The sequence below is a fragment of the Pezoporus occidentalis genome, unplaced genomic scaffold (assembly GCF_034315485.1).
Source record: "Pezoporus occidentalis ecotype Australia unplaced genomic scaffold, CSIRO_AGI_Poc_V1 ctg19, whole genome shotgun sequence".
In the NCBI taxonomy this organism is placed as follows: Eukaryota; Metazoa; Chordata; class Aves; order Psittaciformes; family Psittacidae; genus Pezoporus; species Pezoporus occidentalis.
Window position 1 is genome coordinate 3,405,508 of NW_026913748.1, and position 25,751 is coordinate 3,431,258.

At 42.5% G+C, this 25,751-nt stretch overlaps 1 protein-coding gene across 2 annotated transcripts in view; it reads left to right on the plus strand.

The window, feature by feature from the left end:
- CREB3L2 (cAMP responsive element binding protein 3 like 2) overlaps nt 1-25,751 on the plus strand; it is a 74,707-nt gene that overhangs the window by 39,944 nt on the left and 9,012 nt on the right. Inside the window, exons 2-8 of one of the 2 annotated variants that reach the window (XM_062616477.1) lie at nt 2,208-2,424; nt 17,049-17,215; nt 18,772-18,859; nt 20,609-20,790; nt 21,415-21,561; nt 23,230-23,288; nt 24,640-24,708. In XM_062616477.1, the coding sequence (XP_062472461.1) occupies nt 2,208-2,424; nt 17,049-17,215; nt 18,772-18,859; nt 20,609-20,790; nt 21,415-21,561; nt 23,230-23,288; nt 24,640-24,708 (929 nt within the window). Of the gene's footprint in view, nt 1-2,207; nt 2,425-17,048; nt 17,216-18,771; nt 18,860-20,608; nt 20,791-21,414; nt 21,562-23,229; nt 23,289-24,639; nt 24,709-25,751 lie in introns of those variants that run through there. The other variant, XM_062616476.1, reaches the window with a different exon arrangement.

Sequence of the window (25,751 nt, forward strand, 5' to 3'; positions counted from 1 at the left end):
ATTTCTTCCATATCAAAGCCGTAACAGAAGGCTAATAGAAATCTTTATTTTCAGTTTGCCAGAAATAGCCTGTTCAGCCTGTGGTCATTTCGTCTTTCAGTTGAGTCTTTTAAATTAGAACATCTAAATAGTGTCAGATTAAGTCAGCACTTAGGTATGATATTTTCAAGCCTCAGATTGGATGACACTGGTGACACTAGCTGTGTGTAGAAACCAGGGTATAAACTCTATTTGCAGCCCTATTTCAGTATCTGCTAGTTGTCAGTCATAATAATGCATGCAAGAGCTAGGAAGAGGAAAACACACAAACAAATAAAATTGTCTCTCACCATTAGCCCAAATAAAGTGTGTAGACAGTGGGGAAAAAATTGTCCTTAAGAAAAGGATTGCTTTTTTATAGGCTTGTCCTCCAACTTTTGTCATAACTGGGGAGCATCCCTTGTTTGCACTTTAATGACTGCCTACCCTGTTTTACTCAGTGTCTTTATTGGTGCCCCAGGGTGTTCAGCTATTCTTGAACATCCTTTTTCTTCTTTGCATAGTGGGGAATTGTAGTTTATACATTTATCCTTGCAGATGTTGGGAGGCAGCCCTGGATGTCACGGGCTAGTGAGTTGCTCAGTATCAAAATTAAAAAACAAGTCTTTTTAAGGTGGTCATGACCCTCTTGCTGAGTCATCTGAGAGCTTGTTTAGTACTGTTACCATTTACAGTAAGTAAATATGAAGCTACAAATCTGTTTTGCCATTTGTAAAGGCTTTCCTTCAGCTAGCTTGCTGTTCCAGCATAGCAACTGTGGTCCTCTGTTTATTGCCTTATGTTTAGTAAATATTTTCTTTTCCTCAGTGTCAGTCAGAATTGACTGAAGCCTTATTGATTGTGAAAGAAGGCACAGTTAGCATTCTAGAGCATCTTGAAAGAGGTGCTCAAACTTCCAGGGGACTCTGGAAGCCAGCAGTCCTCAGTGTTTTCCAGCATCAGGCTTCAAGGCCACAGGTGCTGTTGGAGCTGTGAAATGTGTGTGCATGGGGCTGTAAACACACCGCTTGTCTCATGGGTTTGTACAATATTGACTTGTTTAATTCTTAATTTAGCCTTCAGGAAGCTGAATCTGGAATTTCAGTGTTTGTTTCTGCAGGAGAGAGCCAAGATCAATGCTGCTTGCAAAAACAGAGCAAATCAAACAACATAGACTTTCATAGGATCATCCACCAGTTAACAAAGACTCCTGTATAGGATTGTAGAGAATGCCTGGTTCAGAAAAGCTGTTACAATTCATTGTACAAATATTTTTGTACAAAAATAGGATTCTTTGTGTGACTGTGATGAACAGGAATGGTTTGTTGCAGTGCAGTTTCTTGGTCTGTCAAGGGTGTAATCTTCTGACCTTGGAAACAGAACCAAGAAGAGTTTTGGCTACTGATGGGAACTGTGCTGAAGTCTCAAGGAAATATATGGCAAGAGTTTGTTTGTGGTTATTTTGAATAAGAAAAAGTGGTAATTAGTACTGGCTGTCAGGAGCTTTAGCTCTGGGGCCTAGAAGATGGATATGGGCTCTAGTTCTAGGTGGAATGTGACACCTAAAATAGATACATAAATCAACCAAGAAACCTGTTTTATGGCAAATGTGTTAATTGCTTCGCTAGGGATGTGCATGGACCCGTTTTCCTAGAGCGCACTATATGTTCTGCACAGCTAAAATAGTCATATGTGGTGTCAGAGTCTGTCTGACTATATCTCTTTTTTCTTCTCTGCTTCAGTGAACATTAACCCAATATGTTCTATTCTGTACATAAAGCGTTCTGGTGATAAATCCTGCAGGATCATTTACTACTGACTGTGTTAAATATGCTTTCCAGGACATGGTTTTGGTAGCATGCTGTAGTCAGTGCCTTTGGTGGGGTGAAGAGGCTGCTTCAGGACATGATTACCATGCTTCTATTTAATGTTTTCGTTACAAGTTAATCACAGGCTCTTCTGTTGTAATGTATGCTTCTGAGAGGACTTTTTGTTCTAGTTGTAGCTCTTCAGCTTGAAGTAGTGATTGGAGGAGGAGGAGGTCGTTAGGCAGGGCTGGTAGATCCTGCCGCTGACTGGCACGGATGCCTGTCGCAGATACTAGAATTGCTCTGATCAGTGCTCTCCTGTTGTTGGCATGACAGACAAGCAAGGAGATGAACTCCCCCTCCTCTTTCTTATCTCCACAGCACTTCACAGAGTTCCTGGATGAGTTTTCACCTGATGTCCTAGGCCAGCTCTTGAATGATCCCTTTTTGTCTGAGAAGAATGAAATAATGGAGGTGGAACTGTCTCCGGCGTCCCCAGCACCCCTCATCCAGGCAGAGCACAGCTACTCCCTCTGCGGGGACTCTCGACCCCAATCTCCCTTGACCCACATCTCGACTGATGACAACTTTAATGAAGGTAGTACACACTGAACCGTTGTTTGTCATCATGGTGCAGCAATTAAGTGTTCCTGATGAGGTCATGATGCGCTCAAGGTGCATGCTAATGCTCTATGCCAATTGATATACCTAAATGAAATCACAGAAGGGCTTTTTTTTTGTTTGAAGTCGGTAGGCATTGTGAAGAAAGAAATTTGTCCATAGATAGGGAAATTGTGCTTCGCAGAAGTTCCTAACTGCACTATAAACATCTTGTATTAGAAGTACCTATCAAAAAGAAATGGGAGAAAGGCCAGAAACGCGCTTGCTTTCATGTATCTGAATCTGTGGTTGTTGAAGAAAAATGGAGACTGATAAACCAAATGAGTCAAATGAGAATCACCGTGAAGTCTGGGTACTGAAGAACATGATATGTAAGCAAAAGGGTAAGGTGGGTTTTGTTTGGTCTTCTGAGAAAAAGCAAAGTGGTGATCTTACCGCTGTCTATGACTATCTGATGAAAGGTTGCAGAGAAGACAGAGCTGGACTCTTCTGAGATACGTGATGATAGTACAAGAGCTTGCAAGTTGCAAGAAAGGAAGTTCCAGTTGGGTGTTAGGAGGATCATTTTCACCATGAGAGTAAGTCAGACATTCAAACAGGTGTCCAAGGAAGCTATGAAGTCTTTATCTGTGGGGATATTCAGAGCTGAGCTAGGCAAGGCCCTGAGCAACCTGATCCAAATTGGCCATGCTTTGAATGAGGAGTTGGGCAAGATGGTCTCCAGACGTCTCTTCAAAATTACATAATTTCTTGTTTATGAAAACCAAGCAAATAAACCTCTTAAATTACCCTTATTTTCAGTAGTGAGTGTCTGGAGTTTTCTGGTGTCCCAAAATGAAACTCGGGAAATCTTACATCGCTATACACGTATTTCGAAACAAGTAACTTCGGCTGTCTTGCTGAAGTCTTACAGTCTTTCTTTTCCTTTTCAGGAAAAAAAAAAAAAAGGCAAAAAAAGAACAAAAGCCCATCAAGAAGTTATTGGTGATCTTGTAAAGATGTAATTGCATTCTTACATAGATTCTGTGGTTGCAGGAAATGGTGATGCACATAAAACTAATAAAACCAAGAGCATTTTGTAGCAGTTATCGTTAATTCAGCAGTATAAACATCTGGAGAGACAAACAGGGAAATGCAGGAATGGTGGAAGACATCCAACCTGCTTCTTTTGGTGTGAAAATGCCTGCTGGCAGGAAGGGGAGTTCAAGGTGAAAGCTAGTGGTTGGTGGAGGAGCAAGGCCATAAATATAACTATTAGTAATAATCACCATGGCAGACTTTCACTCCTAATAACTAGTTTGTCTTCAACTTTAGCTTTACAGTAAAAAGCAGTAGAGTATTTAGCTCCATCAGAATAAAAGGGAGAGAGATTAGTGCTTAGTCTAAGCATTAACAAGCTAAGCTGTTTATGAAGATCCACCAGGACATGAGTTTTCAGAGGCTGGCAGTTTTGTACTCCAAAGCGCTCTCTTAAAACAAGATGTGCTCTGTTAGAGATTTCACGAGAGGACAACTAATAAAACCTGTAAGAAGCCTTTTCAGTGGTAACATCATCTATATAAAGCCTTCCTATTTTGTATTTCCTAACTGTTTTATGTTAATATCTTTAATACATACAGGAGATATTAATTGCAGCAGGAGAAATAAGCACAAGAAACTTCCAAAACGAAGCTTCTCTGAAAGTTAACGGGGAGAAGATTCAAACTAGGCTAAAAGTGAGGGGAGTTTCCTCTGGGGAAAAGTCCTGAAGAAATTCATACTGCTGAGACCACTGGGTAATTAATAGAGCTGTAGTCAAATGGTGCTTTAAAAAGCCAAGAAACATTAACAAGTGAGTTTAAAAATAGAAAATGAATGGAAAGCATTTCATGTTCTGTTCACTCTGCAGAGTGTTTCATAAGAGAGGAGGAGGAGGAGGAGTTTTTCTTGGTCTGTGGGATTTTATTTAATCTTAACCTTTCAATACCTATTGACTTCAAAACAGTGAAGCTCAGAGAAATACTTGAGGAAAATGCAGAATTACAGTTCACACATGGCTGGCTGATAGGTGTTCAAAGTCATCACCCTGACAGTTTTCAGTCCTTAAGTCCGTGAAAGCAAGAGTGGGGGACTTTGTGGGTGGCAGTACTGCATGGTTTCACACTGGAGACTGAAAGCATCTCTGCTGTTAGGTGGTGGAGGTACTCAGTGCTCCTGACAGCTCTGGTGAATGCCAGTCCCGAGGGTGGAGTAAGGGGACAGAGATTTGGAGCACCAGTGTTTTCTTGGGGAGCAGGAGGTACAGGGTGTGGAGGGGCAGTTTGGTATGCTCCAGCATGATCTCTTACTGCTGGGAAGCTGGGAGTGGTCTTATGGAGTGGTAGGGGCTGAAAAATGGGTTTGGCTGAGGGACATACGAAAAATATACAAAATATTACATTCTCCATATAAGCACCCCACTGCAGATTGGTGAGCTCTTACAGCTGTTGTGTTTCCATGTTTTTTCCGTGACTAGGCTTCATGATTCTGCAGGACCAGGTTTAGAAGCAGGCTAGTGAGGATGTTCATGCATGACACGTGCATGTTTGCACATGTGTTATGGACACACGTGCTGTGGACCTGCGTGCCTGCAGTCAGCAGCAGTGCAGCAGTGAGAGGATGATGGCACAGAGCAGTTAAACTGGGTCTGGATGCCATTTCAGAGCTTGGCCCTTAGCTCTAGAGGACCAAGGTGCTGGTATCGTGCACAAAGCATGTGACAAACAGGCTTTCTTCTTGCTTTACAGTGAAGTCAGTAATGTGTTTTTTCTTTGTAACTCTCAGCAGTGCTCTTGGCTATGAGAGGCTGGTGGGTTATTTCTCAGGGAGTGCAGAAATGCCATCCTCTCCTAGGCCAGTGGGCATTCATGGGCACACAAAGACAGGGGAAGAGCGAGGAGGGGAAAGACCAGGATTTTCTAGGTCCAGGCCCCTTATCCCATATGGCCAAATAACCCACGCTTGGAAGCGGTGCCTGTTACACACCTTATTGTCAGTGTCACACCAGCAGTTACTCTGTTAGCGTGACCTGGAGCTGCTAACTCCTTTCAGCAAAGGCAGCTTTTCAGGTGCCACATGCTAGTGTATGTTGAGATGCCAGCTGGCTCCCCATACCACTTCTAACTCAGTGCATGTTAATTGTGTGATGCTGCTCAGCTGCTCAGCCCTCGGGTGCCATTTCTGTGCCAGGAGTGGGTTGGTGGCTACCAAGCTGTGTGCTGGTCTGGCCTGCCAGTGAGTGGTGCACTGCCAAATAACCATGGGGGACAGGAGTGTCTTCTACCACACAGGTCTGGTGTCCTAACGGCAAACCTATCTGCCTGCCTTTAAAAACAGCCTTAAAAACTGAAGTTTGTTTCCATGGCAGCAAGTCTGTTGGAGATGTCCAGGAGGCAGGAATGACAGCAGGGTGTGTGTGGCCTATCCAGGGGCAGGGTCCTGCCATCTGCTGCCAGGCCAGTCCCATGTTTTGTTGCTCCACCAACCTGCCTTTATGTCCTCCTCCTTCAGTCCATGCCAGCCTGTTGGAGAAGGGAATTGAATTTTCGGAGTTGTCTCCATCTGGTTCAGTGGCACCCAACATCTGCAGCAGTTTTCATCTGCGTATTCACAAGTGTGGGGTTCCAGAGCCCAGGAGTATGGGGAAGCTGAGAAAAAAGCCTGTCTTGCTAGACACATGATATTCAAGGCACGTTTAAGCCATTCAGTGTCTATTTCTGTCTTTGGTCTCCAGCAACCTTACTGAAAACGTTATTTAATGTTTCCTTTCAGCCGTTGCGGTGGAATGAACAGTCACTCTGTCTCCATCAGCACCTTATTGTCCACTGTTGCAGGGGAACAATTAACTTCTGCCGTGAGCTGTTCTTGTTGGCCACTACCTGGCTATTACCACAATTTCTACAATTGCTAAATTGATCTATTCGTGTAATTGTAGATCTTAATTATAGAAATAAAGTGTTTTTTTTTAAAGAAGTGCTAGAAGTGTAAAACCTGTCAAACTCATAATCCTGGGTTTAACTTTTCCAGTAAGTCCTGCTGACCTCAAGGTGAGAGCACATTTATGCGTCCGTAGGATGAAAGACCCAACACCAGTTTTCCCCAGTTATTCACTCTTCCAACTTCACTGTATCGAGGTTCTTTCCCAAGCATTGTGCAGAAGAACTTCCCTGAATACTTGCAGCTTGTTGCTAGTGTGGGGTCTCTGAGGGTGTCAGTTGCTAAATCTCTGGTTTATGAAAGCATTGGCAAGAGCAACTATTTTAAAGCACATGTGTTCAAGACATCTGGCATTTAGTTATTTGGTTTCCCACCACCCCCGAGAATCTATTCTTATATTCAATTTTGCATAAACTTTTAAGACTAATGATACTAGACAGAGATTTATAAGCCTGACCTTCTTGCTTATAGCAGGCTGTTTGGACTTTTGTTTGCCTGGTCTGGTGAATAAGGCATCTGACCTGAGGAGGGGCTCCAGGTTGTAACATAAAAAAGGAGCCTGTAGCCCATGTACTAATGATCCCCAACGGTTGTGCTGCTGCCTCTCTCACAGCAGGTTTCCTCTTTCTAGTTGTGACCCCTGGGGTTTTTGAGAAAATTGCAGAGTAGCTGTGGAGAAGCACACTGGGTATTTGTGAACTGGAAAATGCTCTTGGAAGGAAATGAAGAAGCTGGGTGGGGAGGCTGAGAATAGGGCTGATGGATAAGGGAGACCTCCTGCTGTGCTTCAGGGCCTTTTGGGACACAGATTCACTTCTGACAGTTGTAAACAGTTATGAGGAAAAGATTTATTTTCTATTACAGTTGGTGCATGTCTTTGCTCAGTTTTCCAGTCACTGCAGCCTTTTGGAAAGGGAGTGCTGTGGGTCAGAGAACCAGGAGCAAGGCAAAATCTGAGTTTCAGCCTCCTATCTGACTTGAGATGCAAGTTTGGGGTCCTTTCCTACCTTTCCATGCTTTATCTTGCCAGCTGTAGGCACAAACTTTACAGTAGTGGCTGACCATAGCTTTGGAAGTGCGAGATCCGTAGGTGATAGCTGAATACAAGTAATACTGTGGGGCAGCTGTACAGCAGGACCATGGAGGCAGAGTCTGCATGGAGCTCTTCATCCTCTGATGAAGTGGTGGGGTGGTGCTCAGTGTGTGTCTATGGTTTTTGTGAGTGTGTTTTACTTTGTGAGCCTTGCAGGGCAGCTTACAGTGGTCAGCCGACTACTCATTTGCATGGTTCCTCTCCTCAAACTGTGGCCAGGTGGCTGGGTGCCTTCCTTTCCTTGTCCCCTGAGGGCTCTGGTTTTGAGACTAGTCTTGGTCCCCACCTGCCCCTCCTGTTCATGCTTTCCTGCTTAGGAATGCTTTGAAGTCACTGCTGGATTTGAAGCAGCTTGCCTTGGCTAAAGGTTTGACAGAATGATTGCAGAAATGGCATGTTTCTATTTTATGCTTAGCTGTGCCAAAACTGGGGCTGGCCCCAGCATATGATCTGTATTGTTATTGGGGTTTTTACTGCTGAGGTTATGGTTTCCTGTAATGCGCTTTTAAAACTTGAATTTTGTTTTTAAACTTCAACTCTGTCTCCTTACATGTTTTGAAAAAGAAAAAACAAACAAGAAACCCAGAGGAAACAAACAAAACCTCAGAAATCATAGTATGTGGTTCCCACTTCTCCAGAACAAATAGGCATTCGACAGTAAATGCAGGCATCACCTCAGGCAGTGCTCTGTTCAAGGAAATGCTTGCTTATGTATGGATTCCACAAGCTGTAATCAGTGTTGTGCTGTCTCTTTGTGTAGAGACACCTGTGGTCTTCATACATTTTGTAATACACACACATAGTATATGAGTATATATTCTGTATATATGAGACAATATGTGTAGTGGATTATATATCCTGATTTTATTTTGTTTTATAGACTATATCTAGGGAGAAAGAGATATGTTGTTCTGCCTCTGCCTTTTTTTTTATCCAAGTACTGAATCAGTGAAATGAAAATGGAACCTCCTCTGCTTTGACTTTGAAGTGTGGACAAAGAAATTCATTTGTGTTTTGAAAAGACGCTGTCAAAGCCGTACTGATAATTTTTGTGAGCACATTCCAATGCAACTTTTGTCCTGTGTGGGTTTTTATTTTTTGTGTTTAGGAGATGGGGAGGAAGCCGTTTGATGGTGATGGCCTATATTTGGGTGATTTTTTTTGTGGAAGGGTAACAGCATCTTCGGTTTTAAAGGATGAGAAGACTTTTGAACTTCTATATACCAAGGAGTTTGAAAGGTCCAAAATCTCAGTGTTTTTCAAGCCTGTAACTTCTACTTGGGCAGCAGCGTATCTGAAAAACATCAGTTTTGATTTAGAGGTGAGCATTTTGGTGCTTACTGTTAATAATTGACAACTTTATTTTCAGTCAAACCTCCTTTAGCTTCCAGTTCCACATATGAGATCTCCTTACGGCCTTTATTCCTGCTGGAGCAAAGAATCATCTGCTCTTAGAAACCTCTTTCTTAGGTGTTTGTAGACTGCAATTAAGTCACCTCTCCTCTGATTTTTGCTTGGATGCAGTTTAAATGAACTGCACATCCTTGGTGTTTCTCTACAGGGGCTGTCTTCTGGCGACTGAGCTAGCGTAGTTCCTTTCTAAGCAAAGGGACATTTGCTGTTCCTTTCCAAAACTGTGTCAAGTGACCACAGAAGCTGATTTCCCAGGAATAGTTTCCCTAATGATGTATATTAGGGGAATACTCCTCCCACTTCCAGTCCTGCTGTTTCTGAAACCAGTGATCTCATTTTCTCCACAGTGTTGCGCTGGGAGTTCATGCTCACTTAGGCACTGTGAGCATCAAGTCCTTTTAATGCCAAAGCCTGATTGCTGCCATAATATGGATATGCCTTCACAATATCTGCATGGGGTGTGGGGAGGAAAGTGGAGGTGGGTGAGAGGGAACTGTTTTATTTGAATGTAGTACTTCTTTGGGTAATATTCACATATCTCATAAAAGACTATGGTTTTTTTAAGGCATTTAATAGTATCAAACTTTAAGGCTGCAAATCCAAGCTACCACCTCAGTCTGTGCCTCACTCCCGTATACGTAAAGGGTGATGATATAAAAAATAACATTTTTTTAACCCCTAAGTAAAAGAATTAAAAACATCAGGGACTGTATCACAGCTGACAGCTATGCTTGGGTAAGGTCATAGTGGGAAGGGAAGTTAAAGCAGAACCTGTAACTCAGGCATCTGACTGAAAAGTGTCAAAGTCTTTGCAGGAAAGAGGGCATTAACTCTGGGAGGAACAATGTGCCCTTGTTTCTATCTTAATAACTTTGATAGTGATACAAATAATCTGGGGGGTTTAGGTAGACTGCATGCTGCTCAGGAAGGGGAATGCTGGTAAGACAGGTGATCCTTTGTTAGGAGAATGGTTACTTCTGCTGTGTGAAGTGATTACTGTATATCACTGCCTTTCATCTTTGCCCATTTATTTAATTTTTCCTTCCTGGCAGGCACTTTAAAAAATGGGACCCTGATGTTTGATATTCAAACAGTATCTCCTTTGTCGAGGCTGTTTCGCTGGGTTTAGTTTCATTATTCATGGTGAGAGTGTGTGTGCATGCTGGGATGGGGAAATGCCATCTGGAAAGTCTGTGAGAGGAACTGTTTGTCAATGAATATGGGCTCTTACCTCATGGGAGTTGGCGGGTAGCTTTAGCAGCGTTGGAGGTCAGCATTTCAGTCATAATAAACAGGGCTTGTTCCTGCCAGGGTGTGTTACGTGAGCCCAGAGCTGGGCACTAGGTACGGTGTGACCCCAGAGGGGAAACAAGGAAGCAGTTATTCCTCCAAAAATGTCCAGTTTGCCTTTGGGAGGCTGGAGAGGCTCAGACTGCAGAGCTGGGGACTCTGAACTTCCTTACGAGTGGCATGTACACCAGCATACCCAGAATCTGTGCATCAGCAGAGGCCCCTTTCAGGTTCCTGATGGGATATTTCTGCTGACAGAGATGGAGCAGCCACTTTCCCCACAGGCAAGCTGTGTCCCATTTCCAGAGGTGTTTTCCCCTTGCAGCTGTGTTCCCAGTTTGCAGCTGTATTTGTGTGGCATAGAGCTAGTGAGCACCCTTGGATCCTGCTGCTAGCTCTATAGGGGCAGCAACCTCAGAAGTAGGATGCAGGCAAGGATGCAGTGCTTATTCAAAGTACAGCTTTGCAAATGTGGACCCTTGGTTCAAATGTAAATGCCATCTGAGTCAAAGGGTCTTATTTATCTGTGATGAGCTGAGTCTGAGACTGCATACTGTTGTGCAGAAGCAATGCGGGCTGTGCATCTAGGCTCTGTGGTTCATAATGGCAGTACAAGGTCTGTCATGGACCAGAAGGAATTAGTTGAAGCCCTTTTACTCAAATCCTTGACACAGCTAAGAGAGAGATTATTTAAATACGCTTTGCTGGAGAACAGTTTAACTCATGAGGGATCTTCTTGCATTACGCTGTCCAGAGAAGTCTCTTCTGTTACCTGTGCAAAGCACTTCGACCAGTAGTCTGTTGTGGTCTTCTTAAGTTTCTGGGTTTGTCTTTCTCTAGCTGTTTTATCTGTTGGTTGGACGGTGAACTTGAGAAGGTGAGATCTGCCTCTTCATTCTGCTTATGCAGATAAGCATATCCCTTGGTGCTTCTACAGGTCTTCTTTGCAGGCTTGTTTCAAATGACATGCAGTCATGCATCTCTTTTCTGTGTGATTATGATCTGTCATGGTGGTATGGGTTTTTTTTCTTTCCCCTTCAAGTTTAGGTTCAGTGGTATACCCCTCAGGTGGGTCTGTTTACCTGGTGGTGCTGTCTTCCTTTTTACTGTAGAGGGGAAAAAAATGTGAAAATGGTGAAATGGTGTTGTTCCTCTGAGTACTTGCATTCTCTGTACTTGGGAGGGGTGAAGTTGAGATACAGAGTGCAGTTCTACCATAATTCGTTTAAAATTACACAGCAACTCACCAGTGCAATGTGGTTATCCATGCAGAAAGTGTCTCTGATAAACTTTTTAATGACTAGTGCTGAAATGAATGCGGGGAGCAAGGCAGATCTTTTTATTTACTTCATAAGCTCTATTTTGCTGTACATCTATCACAGAGGGTGAAATTTAGTCAATATTGGAGAAGATCTATTTTTTCTCTGGAAAGGAGGTGGTATGTCAGACAAGACTGAAGGCGCACTTGGATAGAACAATGTTGGATAGAAATATTTTTTAAAAGGAAAGCAAAACTTGCTGGGAGCTGTGATACTAAAAAAAAATGTATGGTTGAAGTAAGCATTTTTGACCTTGTTTTCCACTTTTCCTCCCCTGCCTTCTTATAATACTATATGGAACAAGGAAAGAAACAAAATGTTGAGGTTCTTCAGAGAAGTATGAGTATCTTAGAAAGCTGCACATGGTGTTGTTAAGAGATTATGTTTAATTTTTTACATATTACAGATACATAAAAAAATTGTTTTTGACAAACACAGAAGTAGCATTCTGCCATGTATAAACACAACCCTTCTTGGTTGTGTATTTTTCATGTACACCTAAATCACACATACTGATTATCGCTTCAGCTGTGATGCATAGAGGAGCACTGAAATCCATGTCTGCTGAAAACTATCATTATAATGTATATGGTGTGCAGCATAGAAAGAAGTTGACTTGGGTGTGTTGTGCACCCAAATCCAGGTGTATAACTCAGCCTTCATAATGGACTTTAAAGATCTTAAGTTTTCATTGTGCAGAATGTTGCATAGCCTTTTCCCTTTTGGGTTTAGTGATCTGGAGAAAGAGAAGAGAAAAGGGAAAGTCAACTTGTGGTATATTGAGTAGATCCTACTAGCATTGCCTATCTTAACAGCAGATGGTGGAACCTACAGCAGGATTAGTAAATAAAAACAGAGGACAGGAGTTTGGTACTTGGGCACCTTGCTGTAGATAACCACAACGTGCAGTGCTTGCACTTACAGTTCTGAGGTAATTATGTCCTATTTTGAGCTTCCCCTCTTGCATTATCTCATACACAGCATTTTAGAGCATACTGCATGTTGTATCTGGGACCAAGCTGGACTTGCAAGGAGTGGAGATGTGAAAGGACATGTTTAAAGCTTTTCCTATCAGTGTTAACATTGCCTCAGTTCACTGATTGCACTTATTTTGTCACTTTGTAAAGCTCCTACATTTTGTTGTTGTTGTTGTTTTTAAAGTGGCAGATGCATACTAAATGTGAGTCTACAGGAAAAGTGGGATGATCTTGGTAATGGAAGCGGCACACAAGCTTTCTGAAGGAATGTAATCTTAGGCACAGACACAGAAGACAAGATCTTAAATGCATGTGTCACCCTGGGTTGCTGTGATGAATGGGTTGTCTGGATGCTTGGTTTGAAACTCTGATGTTTAACTTCCAGCCACGCCTGAAAATTTGATGCATGCTGTATTTTGATAAAGTATAACAACAGTACTAAACCGTTTGAAAAATCCAATTCCAGTTATCTCCAGTTAGCCATTTTAAATTACTAGATACTTTTTGGCCTAAATTTCTCCATGGTTTACTTGAATTTTCAGGACCTCTGTGGAAATTAATTCAGGTTTGTGAAGCATCTCCCTAGAAGGGAATTAAACATCCCTGTGGGAAGAGAATTTGAATTGTATTGGGTAAAGGAGGGATGAGGCTGTGCGTGAGACTGTGAGAATAACAAAGCATGGAATAACTCCCCAGTTAGGGGAGCACCATGCGTTCATCTTGTTGGGTAAAGCACAGATTCTGTAGAGAAACTGTTTGATCATGTTGTTAAAACATTCCTATTTTTAGATATATATAATGTGCAAAAGTATACTGAATTAAACCTTCATAAGAATTTCTTAATACCTGGGTGCTTTGCAACGTTAATGTTCAGTTAACATAGTTTGTATGTGAAATTTATCAGTTCTAGTTAAATTATTGCACAGAGAAATGGTAGCTGAGATTTTGGTAAGTACTGTGTAGACTCCTTAAATGTCATATTTTGTGTGCCAGAATGCCTACCATTCATGGACTCGTGGAAGGATAAAAGAGGAGAATTCTCCTCTAAACAGTCAGTGCATGATAGAGCTCTGAAGTTCATGGGAAGTTTCAGCTAGGAATGGGGACTAGCAGCCTGCATCGCTTGTTCAACAATGAACTTTGGGATCAGTGTTTTGAAGCCTGAGAAGAGATTTTTACCAGCCAAAGTGGCCACCTTTAGGATGTGGATTTTCCTGGCCGTTTGAATAGCTAAATAAATCTCATGGTTAGGCTTTCTTCCCCCTGAAGAAATGTAGTATCTGAATGGTTTGCAGGCATTTTTTGCCTCATCTTAGCAATGCAGTGTTGCTCTATTCATATCTGTCTAGAACACTGTCACCAAGATAATTTTCTCTGTTTTTTGTTTTGGACAGTCTTAACAGTTCAGGATCATGTCAAGCATAAACACCTGTAATTCGTCAACACCAGTAATCTACTCTTTCCATACCATGTCTTTCTTTTTTCCTTCAGTGGGTCCCTTGAGCCAGCCTCTGTCCTTTCATTTCAGTATTTCATGAGCACCTTCTTGCTTGGCCTCTTTATTCCATGAAACCTCTCTGATGGTTCCCCATACGCCTCCATCTGACTCTTGTCTTGGAAAGGGTATGCTGTGCCTCTCAGTATGACCAGTATTCTATAGCCCGCTCAATTTTTCCCATTTGCCTAAATTTGTCTGGTTTTGGCAGAGTAGACTAAGGTCCTAGAAGAGTAAACTAAGAATGATTTACAAATAATGTCAATGTGCTGTGCTCATGAAGAAAAGGAAGGAGAGTGGGAAATGTCCTGGTAGCTGTCTTAGAGCAGAGAAGAGAAAAAGTAGGAAGGGGGAGAGTGTCAAGGTGGGATTCCAGCAGTATATTGCTTCATCCCTACCTTTTGCAGGGTTATTCATTTGGAATGAAATCTGTCACAATGCATCATAACAGGCAGTGTCAAAGAAGTGTTAGATGCAGTTCTTCAAAATTATTTTGGTGTTAAATGCAGTGTGTTGCTGTCGCTGAAAGCCGTCCATAACCTTACAAACTGGTTAGACTGGATTTCAAGCCTAGAATAACTCCAAGCAGTTTGTGCAGATCTAAGTGGTGATGGCAGGGATGTCAAGTTAATCAGCAAAGTCAGATTTCAGAGGACTAAAATGGTCAGCTGAAGGCCTGCATATCTTACAGTTTTACAGCAGCTGACTCCTCGTGATGAGTCTGAGTTAGAGGTGAGAAACATCACAAAGTGCAGCCTTAGAGGACATGCCCTGTTTCGCTGGGCATCCATGGCTAGGTTTCTCTTCTACTTGCATGATGATACAAATCAGGGCTAATTACTTGCTTTGCTGATAGCTCTCATTTATCTGTAACCTTCCTTCCCAAAAGGCATCTACAGTAGATTACAGATGATCGCATTGCCATGTGTAGCTTGCCCCAGAGGTACAAGAGAAAGCAAGCGGAGGCTCTGCACAACATGATGTGGGGGAGATCTTGGCAGAAGTTATCCAAACAAGTGTTTTAAAGTTGCACTTGCCAAGGCATTCTGGATTTCCAGGCAAAGATACCACTTTAAAGCATTTACCTGAACGATCCTCACACAGCGAGGTACAGGTAGTCCACAGATCCACTGAATATTTCATTGCAGTCAGCAGGGAGTGACCTGCGGTCTCCTGTTTGTGAGTAGAGAGGCTCAGGGAGGGTTGAAGGAGAGCAATGTCCTCTCTCCTGAGTTAATATTTAGACAATGCTACCTCTTTTTTTCATAAATACTTCTATTTTTATATATCTGCATTTCCCAGAAAGCTTTGGGAGTAAGCTCTTCAGAAACTTAAATACGGTGTTTGGCCCTTGCTGTAGAGTTACTTCTTTTGGCAGAGCTGGGCTCACTGTTCTTGAGCTTCTGATTACAGGATACATATTTTTTCATTTTAATTCCTTGGTGTGTCTTTACTCAAATTACCTCCTTCCTTGCCAGTGGTGGAGGTTCGGTCCCACCACAGAGTAATTACTAGCACTGGAGATGTACATGCTTCTCCCTTCTTCCAGTCACCCAGCTTCTGCCCAGTGCCTGTGTGCCGTATATGTGTGTGGTGTTAACAGCTTGGAGGGTGTAAGCCTGCTTTTATTTTTGTTACCTGTTTGCAGCTGAACTCTGCCGACATCTCACCAGCTTCATAGGCTTAGATGTGTAAGGAAGGGTCTTGTGTCAGCCTTGCAGACTGCTGGTGGCACAGCCACAGCACTGTGGCTGTCTCCCACAGTGTGGATGCAGCATGAGGTTAATTCAAAGCTCTAAGGTGTACATGTTTGCTCTCTGCTTTAATGCCATATATGCAGTAAATACTCTGTTTGAAAGCAGAATAAAGCTTTGAAAGAAAAAAGATCAGCACTCTTATCTCTTGTGTATATTTGGCCGCAGATTCCAGCTGCTCAATTTAATGAGCTCCCACAACTACTGACTAACTGTAGCAGAGGACTGTGCTGGGTGCTCTTGGGATGCAGTACAGCTGGTATAGGGTACTCTTCTGCAAGAGAAAATAATTTATATGACTGAAGTCTGGCAGTAGGGATGGGAATAATTTTAAGTCAGAATTACAGTTGCCAAAAATGCATTTGTTTTTTTTAATCTTTTTTAAGTGGGGTTGTTAATAGCCTTGTAGGAGTGTTTTAAAAGTTGAGATCTTCCAAGTTCCTCTTCTATCATATTTTAGACCTGGGATAGTAAGTTCCTTCTCAGCAAGCCAGACAGCAGCTGCTTCATGAGTGGAAACTACCAACTTACCATGCCAGCTATATTCCAGTTCTTGACAGGGCAGGGCAAACCTTTCAGCTTTGTTCAGGAGAGAGTTGTCTGACTTCCTCCTGAGTAGTAAGCTTGCAGTAAGTGGAGCTAAGGGACAGTTCTGCCAATGCATGATGCACGTTTCATTGCTGCCAGTCAAAATACGCATCCCATGCTGTGACTTCCAGAGGCTCAGGGGAGGAAATTAGCATGATCACCACAGCATTGGTGCTCCTGTGAGATCATCAAAGCCTTTGTCCTCTTTTATACTTTCTTAATGAATCCTTGGGAGAAAATTTTGAAGTTAAAAGTATGAAAAATCCCTTGGTTTTAAAAGTATAGTATCACCACTCCAGCTATTTGATGATTGCAAGCAGTAGAAGGAACAGAACTGGCTAAATGCTGTCTCTACAAGGAGGAATAAAACTGAATCAGCAGGCATTAGCATGTGTAGGACATAGCTCCCTGGCTGCTTTACCAAATGGCTTGTTTAGTCTTGTTCTCCTATGTGTAAGCAGCTTTCGGCAATGTACAGTGATTAGTGTCCTGTGTCTCTCCTCGCTGCTCCTCTGCATATCCTGGGGCTAGGATTAGGTTACAGCCCTGAAATGGCATGGTTGTCTGCATTGACTGAGAGCTGAATACTAAGGGCAGAGTTTTGTTGGTGGCCTTCTGTGTTTGTTTCCCTTCTCTGGAGGAGGACTGTCATTATTTTCATTTGTAGTCTTTCTGTCTCTGACCTAAACATGTGGTGTCCAATTTCCTTCCCTGGCAGGTGACCTGGAAAATGAGGAATGGTGTCTGGCTACAGAGCTTACTCCAGCAGCAATAAAGACTGAGCAAGTGTTGTGCGAGACATCAGGCCTTGCTCCTTCAGTCAGTCTCACTGTCACAACCACGTCACTGGAGGGGGAACAACCTGAGCTACAGACTGATGCCCTGGTACCCGCAGTTTTTCTGTTCTCCTCTCTGCTCAATTAGCTACAGATTCTCCTAAGACTGCATACCAGTGTAGCCTTCTTGGTGCCAATGCTTGTCAATTCAGGATGCACACTGCAGTCTGCTTTAATGGTTTTTAATGTTTGCTGTAAGAACTCGTGCTTCAAAACCCTTATCTGTATCTTCCGTTCTTAATGGTTGAATGCACAATTTTCTCTTCTGTGCCAGCCCCAAAGCTTGGAGCTCATGTGGCTTTAGAAGTATTTAAACAGTTTCTAATGAACCAGTCCCACCTGAACTAACCCATTTTCCCTGTCAAGCCTGTGACAACCTAAGTGTCTTCCATAATAACTTGCTTAAGTGCTGCAGTGCTTCACCTAATCAGAAGAAGACTCCTTGTTTGAAACAGTTGGAGAGTTTCCCTTGCTTGCCTGCTAAGTCACTTCTGTCAGGTCTGTGAAGTTTGACAGTGCAAGCTGCTGCTTCCACACCAACCTGCCTCATGAGGAGCATTTGTGATGCCTTTCTGACCACAGCTGGAGCAGCCAGTGGGCATTCTCAGGGGCTTAGTTTGGTTGTGGTTAAGTTAAGGAGAATGAACTGCTGTAGCTCATAGCTCACCAGGGTCCCCTGTTTGCGGAGGAAGAAGCATGAGCGTTCTCACTCCCCAGGGTGTGATGTCACTCCAGGCTGGGTCGAGTTAGTATATGCTGAAATAAATGTTTCCATTTGGTTGTGGATCAGAAATATGTGTGACAAATTATTTTATGAGAAACTGAAGAAATTCAACATAAGTTTCCCATAATTCTCTTCTAGTCTAGATGTGCTGTACATAGTCCTGGTGTAGTCTGCGATGCCGTGATTTGCAGAGTACACTAGGACTAGCTGGTGGCTCATTACCATTGCGTGGATTAATTACACAGTTATAGAGAGTTTAGCTGCATTGAGCTTGCTGATGTGCCAGACTGACTTCCTCAAACCTGGATCTGTAGCACACAGGCGGACTCTGGGCAGCAGCTTGTCAGCCTAGTACCCCAGCCCCATCAGCAGGGCAAGCATATGTTTCCTCCAAACTTCAGTCATCCATGACTGTCTCTTTTCCTGCTCCTCTACATTTTGAAATGAATTTAGGTCTGATAATCTGGTGCTTCAGTAACTGGCACCTTATTCTTGCTCCCAGACGACAACACTACCAGGAGTGTTTCTGTCTCTGCTCGAACAGACTGTGCGGTCCGGCAAATCCTAGCGGCAGCTCTGTTGCTAAGAGAAGTAATTTGAGTGGGTTGCATGCTAGCTTTCAGTCTGAAATGTCATCTCTGAGGCGTAATCTTTTATTTAGCTAAATATAGTAGTAAGAAAAGCCATAGTGGGAGTAGTCAGGGCAGTATTCTCTGTAGCCTGGTTTAGCAAACTGTGTGAAGCAGCTAAAGCTTTGCCTGTAGCAGAGCAGGAGCAGAAGGAACCTCTCCATTTTATGGGGAAGTCATCCTCAACTCCCTCTGTTAAGATTTTTAAGATGTGTGCTTAGGGTTTTCATGCTGTTAATTTCTTTTTTCTAGATGAAACCACTGAGCCAGAAAGTTCTTCCAGAGATTAAATTGGAGCCCCATGAAGTGGATCAGTTCTTGAATCTCTCTTCTAAGGAAGGTCTGTTAGTTATCAACCTGAAATGTAGTGGGAGATGACCAGAATGCATAATAAATGTACTTTGGCCTGATTAAATATTTGGCTTCCTCATTTGCCATGTTAATCTTTAGGCTGAAGCTGTTGCCTTCTAGGGATTCAACTCAGGCTGTTGAAGAGCCAGACTCTTTTCTGACCCATTTATGTGTTTTTCTTGTGGAGGGAGCTTGAATACTTAAATTATTTAGGCTTAATTAGGCTTTATCCTTACTTATTTAGGCTGCAGATCAATTTGAGGGGACTTAAATAGGGCTTAGAAAACATGAAGAGTGTAAGTGGAAATGCTACTGCTTTAACCTCTGATACAAAATCAAGGATGTGAGTTCATGGGAAATTTAAAGTTAGGTGCATCTTTTTGTGGCATATTAGTTTTAGTAGAGTTTTTAAGAATTACTAGGATCCGTTTGCACTAATCTGTGAATGAGGAATGAGAGACAATGATCCCTGCCCTGAAAGTTGAACACAGTTTTGTGGCACATAATTTGTTAACGCAAGAAAATTCTGAAGGAGCCAAATATTTGGGCTGAAATTTGAGCTGATGACTGCTTCTCATACTTGATACTCTGTTAATGAACTCATTTGTGTAGGTAAGTATGACTGCTCTAGGGAGAGAAACAAGTGATGTAGCAGGTGGAAAAAAGGAAGGCTATATCTCAACCCAGGGAGTAGATTCAATTGCTCAATTTGTGGGATTAAGGGCCTTGCTGTTTTTCAAGTGTGTATCTTGTGACAAGTACTAGAGTTCAGATGCTAGACAGAAAGAGCTCATGTGTAATAGCTTTTCTTTTTTTATTTTTTTTTTTTAATTCTTCCCCCACCGCCCATTTGATCTTTTCAACTCCAATTTTCAAAGTATAACAGAAGTGGAAGGTGGCAAATTCATCCCTGTATCTTCCTACTCCCAAGTCTCATTGCTGTAAATCTATCTTGGAGAAGAAAATTGCTTAGTTATGGCTGGTTTGAACACCTGTGAAATTATCCATGTGAGTGGGTGAGACACTGCCCCATTTCTCTTGGTCCAGACCCATTTGGAGATAACCAGCACTTTGCTTGCCAATTCTAGCATAGGTTCTTTTGGCTGCAAGTGCAGTAGAAGCTAGCTTGATGTCCCTGGATAGCACAGTGTGAGAGGTTCCTGTGCTGGTTGCCTGTGCTGCTCCTGCTCCGTTAGTACGCTTGCTGTCACAAGGTTATCCCTTCCTTCCAATTGTGCCAAACCAGGTCCTTTGGAGGCAGATTTCTCTCCTCCCTGTTCATAGAACACCTTGGATGAGATCCCTGCTCTTGAAAAATGCTGACAATTAATTTAATCCACAGCGAAGTTAGGATAGACTACTGGTTTTGGAGAGAAAGTATGCTGGCTCAGGGCCCCTCTGTTGATGCAGCTTCCCAGGGACAAGGGACCTCTACTGCAGGGATATGCTTAAACCTCCAAAGCATTTGGAGAAGAAGCTGTAGTGTAGGTAGAAATGTCTGGAGCATATGTGCAGAGCCCTGTTTTGTCTGTTGAGCCTAAAGATAGCTGCTGCATTTCATTCCTTCTTGGGAGACCTACATGCTCTGAAAATCTTCCAAGATGCCACTCTTGCTAGTGCTTTTGCCACTTTTTAGCAGACAGTCCTAGACTTGGAAACTGGATGGTGGCTGTGGCTCTAGTGGAAATTGAAATTAGCACCTCAAAACCTTGTGTTATATGTCTCTCTTGCCATTTAGCAGTGGATCCCCTGCATTTGCCTCCAACCCCTCCGAGCAGCCATGGTAGTGACTCTGAAGGAGGGCAGAGCCCAGCTAGATCACTCCCTCCTTCAAGCCCAATCCAGCTGCAAGCCACGGCTAAAGTGACATCGCGCACAGCTTCAGCGCTCTCCAATTCCCCTCTCCTGACTGCACCACATGTAAGTTGGGCTGGCTTTTTCCATTATCTCTTTCTCTCTTTTTTTAAGTACTGGTTTTGCCATGGATTTGCTAGCTTTCTGTTGTTCTCTAGAGGAGTAGATCTCTGGTCAAAACTGCACAGCCAGTAATTCTTGCTCACTGGTCTGTTTTGTTCCCACAGAGAACAGAGTGTGCTTCTTTCTAAGTTGAGACAGGGTTCAGGAGTGCTTTGAGGTTTGTCCCACCATGGATTGTGTTTCGCATGAGGGCCCAGCCCTTCTAGGTTAACCTGTCCCTGGTAGATCTGAATCTGTCCTCTTGTCCTGTTGAATGCAAGTGGTGATTTTCCGGGAAGGATTATTTCATTTGTCTCTTTCCATGTTTGAGCCAAGAGAAGTTTTGCTTTTGGCCTTAATGTGTGCAGAGCTGGGCTGAGAACAATCCTGTCCCAAAGGTTCAGTCTCTGAATGGAAGCTACCTAAAAGGTCTTCCAGTTCCACACATTCACAATTGCAAGAGGCTGCTGGTTTAGTAGGCAGAGTTTTCTGAATTGGGAAGAGCTGCTGCCTCTCTTCCCTTACACCCTTTTCTCTAGGGCTGTGTGCACTTACTGGTACATCATTTCATTTCTATACCACTTGCAGAAATTACAGGGGACCGGTCCACTCATCCTGACCGAGGAGGAGAAGAGGACACTGATAGCAGAGGGGTACCCAATCCCTACCAAACTGCCCCTGACAAAGGCAGAGGAGAAGGTGCTGAAGAAAATCCGCAGGAAAATAAAGAACAAGGTAAATGTTAGTTAGCTTTGCTGGGTCATTCTAACTTACTCTTCATTTAAAAAGAAACTGCAGCAGTTCTGCAGCAGTGATCTGTGGTACTGCTGAATGCTGTAAGATGCCTTTTAATACAGTGTTTTTCTTTGTTCCTAAACACATGCATCACATTGTCTGTCACTGACTCTGTGCCTCTGTCTAGTTATTTACCTGAGCACATGAACAATAGAGTATTTAGCAAGCAAGGTATCAAGTTGCTGTTGCTTGGCTCCATTTTAAAAATAGGACAATCCTACCCTTATGGTAGGCAAAGACCTCTGTATTTTTTCCATGGTGATGAAGGTGTTCTTTTCCACTGTTTCATGTTTTAAAATCTGACTGTGTATTTCAGTGCCCTAGTCTTTTATCATTGAATTTCATGACCTTTAAATAAACGGTTGATACTAAGGCTGTGAAATGCCCTGTACAACTGTTCTTTCTTCCAGCTTGGGGAAGTGCCTATTGATAGGGAGGAAAGCATTTTATTTCAAACCTGGCCAGCTCACTTGTTGAAATTATCACATATTTTAAAGTTAATGCATTCTGTTACTGGTTTTGCAGATAAAGGTGTAAATTTGCCCACACTGAATTAGAATTTGGTCTTGTAATACAGTTTTGAAAATTTTTGGAAGTTAGCTTGTGTATTTTATTTACCACTTTCATATAATCAGAGCCATTTATATTGGAGGACATCTCTGCAGGTCCTTTGGTCCAGCTCTTTGCTTTGGAAACAGGCTTAGCTTAGAGCAAGTTGCTCAGGGACTCGTCTAGTCTCATTTTACTGTCTCAAAGGTTGATGAGTCCCTTGCCAGCATCTCTGGGCAACCTGTTCCCATATTAGGCCAGTCTTGTGGTAAAACCAAATAATAACTAATTGGATTTCCCTGGTTGCAGCTTGCATTTAATGTACACCTCTGAGAAGAGCCTGAATCATTTTTACTGCGCAAGACAGTTGAAGACAGCAATAGGATTCCTTTCTTAGCCTTCTATTCTTAAATCTGAACAAACCCAGCTTTCTCTGCCTTTCCTGATATGGCATGTGCTCCAACATGCTTATTATAGCAGTGGTCCTCCTCTGAGCTTGTTTCTGTACATCCAAAGTATTTATTTCAGAGCCACAAAACTCTACACTGTACTCAACTGTGGTCTTGCAGAAACTGAACAGAGGGGAAGAGCCACTTCTCTCAACTTGCTACTTAATGTAGACCTGGATATGGTTAGCTGCCTTTGCTACAGAGGCACATTGCTGACTTACATTTGACTTGTTCTTCAGGACTCCCAAGTATTTTTCTACAAAGCTGCTTTCTAGTACATGCATGGGCTTTACTTTCTCAGATGCAGGACATTGTCCTGGTATCATCTTTTAGTGTTTGTCCTAGGATATTCTCTCCAGATGAATCTGATTTACTTTTTTAAGTTTGGTTCTGTGAGAGAAGGGACTGATCTTTTTCCTGCTACTGAGAGAAGCTTCAGGATGTGGGAACAGACCAAGTCAGTGCTTTGGTTGCCAGAAATAGAAATGAGAACAGCACAGAGGCTTTAATCTAATGACATCAGGTCTTTTCACCAGTTTATTAATTCATCTCTGATGCTTTTTTTTTTTTTCTACACAAATATTTGGTATTTTTCTTCCTTTTTCCTTAGATTTCTGCCCAAGAAAGTAGAAGAAAAAAGAAAGAATACATGGACAGTCTGGAAAAAAAGTAAGCCAGCCTCCTTCCTGTTTTAAGCAGGCCAATAGCACTAGTTGCTGGACTGGGAAGGGATCCAGCTGTTGATGCTGGGACTGTTTCTTGCTCAGAGTGCCAGCTGCCATCTCGTGGTTATGACTGAGAAAAGGCCCTTCTGTTTTCCGCTTGAACGTGTGCTGGGGTGCTGCATTCATTACTGTGTCTACCTGCAACACATTGCTAGCATGCTGACAAAGACTTTAAACATTAAATAAGGCAAGACCCATTTGCTATCAGCTGCCACCTCATGCAACCCTGTTGGCCTGGTGGGTGGGCAGTGTCCGGAGAAAAGTGGATTCTGAGTGAATATATTCTGTCTTCTAGTGCAGGTGAAGACAAGAATAGGAAATGGATGAGTCAAGTCTGCCTGGGAAAATAAGTAGGATTCAGGAAAACAGCATGTGACCCATCAACTTCCCTTAGCGAGAAAAAGCCAAACCCCCATTTAGTGATTTATATCCCAAATTAATATTTTTCCAAGAGGCAAGCACTCTAGTATTTGTCTCCACAGATGGATCAGTTAAACCCCTTTTACCATCTTTGGTGATACCTTTGATGTAATTTCCTTTTTTTCTCCTTATCTCTTTATAGCTGAATCTTGCTTCCTCAGAGTTACTCTTGTGAAATTCCACCCTATGCATACAGATGTCAAATCTTTTTTCCCTTCACGTTTTTCCTTTTTGAAGCTATTTCAAGTGGTCATGTTTGTCTTTTTAGGTGTCCCATAGTTTAACTTGGATCTCTTATTTGGTTTACTATATGATAATTTTTAGTTTAGGGGGTTTCCAGGGGCAGTGTGGAAATGATCACTCTGTTGGGAATTAGTCTCCTGGCTTGTTTAGCCTCCATACACTTGAAGTTTGAGGATCTGATTTCAGAAGCATGGTATTTGCCAAATTGCTTGGTGCCTTGTCTTAGCAATGAAATGCAAGGAACACCTTTGCACAACATATTAGCTAACAACATCAATATAGCATGTTCTGTGACTTTAAAGTAGCTATCCATGGCCCAATGAACAGAGAAAGCCAGAGCAGGGTGTTTGCTGTTGCTATTTCAAAGGGCAAAAAGTAGTTACGATCCATCCTGAATGAGCTGTACCTACTTGGATGTAGTTGAGCAATGTAAGCAGGTGCTCCACAGCTAATAATGTCTTTTACACTATGAAGTATGATTAAAGGTTATGATTAAGTTTGGTGGTGTCACTTTTCATTAAATATAGGCAAGATCATAGAGTTCTCTGTGAAAGCAAGTTTGGTTTGCTTTACAATCTCTTTAATAAATGACTGATTTTATGTTCCTCTTTCTTTGCTGGTGCTGTCTCCAGAGTTGAGACCTGTTCCAATGAAAATAGTGAGCTGCGTAAGAAGGTTGAAGTGCTGGAGAATACTAACAGGTAAGGTATGAAGGGTGTAAACCAAAACTTGAGCATAATATTACAGTGAAAAGTGAAAATGTGGTATTTAGGAGATCAGTTGAAATGTGAACAATAGTGGTATCTGATGTGGTTAATGTCAAAGAAGGATGAGGAAGGCCAATTACTGTGATGGAGGTTTTGATGTCATGTCTTAAATTGTTTCCCTAGCCTGTGTTGCACTTGAGAAACCTTTTAGATTTCTTCCACTGCCCAAGGGAACATTATTAGTGGTACACAACAAACAGAAAACAGCAGCCCTACTCTCCAAATAGTCTTTATTTAGTACTTTTACCGGAGAGCTTGACCTGGAACATAGCACTTCCAGAAATTACAGTGCTGAAGCTCAAGACTCATCATTAATTCTTTCTGGACTACTAAATGTTACTTCAATTATTGCTCACCCTTCTAACCAACTCACATGCCAGAACTTCTTTCAGTTGGAGGAGGAGAATGAACTCCTTTCTTCATTTCTGAAGAAATGGGTAACTCGGTGGTGGCTTTCTCAAAGGACACACGGCAGAAAATTTTGAATGGCTGAGCTTTTAATTGGATGTCAGCCAAGAGTGAAGCGTCAGTCATGACTTACGCTTGTTGTGTTCTCTAATGATGGCAAATTCCAATTAGTAGGTACTAGATAAAGCCCACTGTTAGCACCTTCTAGTTAGAGGCATTTGTAATGATGGTTGAATATTACCATTGAACATGATGGTGGCACTGAAGTGTGGGAGGAGGCTGGGTTTTGAAGATAAGATCCATGATCATGGAAAATGGCCCTAGAGCTTGTCTTGCAGCCAATGTATTGCTAATTGAGTGGCATGTGTTGTTTCTAATCTCTGGATCCAATCTCTGATTTCATGGAGCCAGACCCTGCAGCTCTGAAATTTGCTGGGAGAGTGTCTCCCACACACTGCTCATGCATAAAGACATCTGCTGCTTGTTTGAAGGGAGCCAAGCCATTTCTGTGCTGCTTGTATCTTCCTCCAGGGATTTACATAAAAGAACCAGGAATTGTTCTGTAGGTG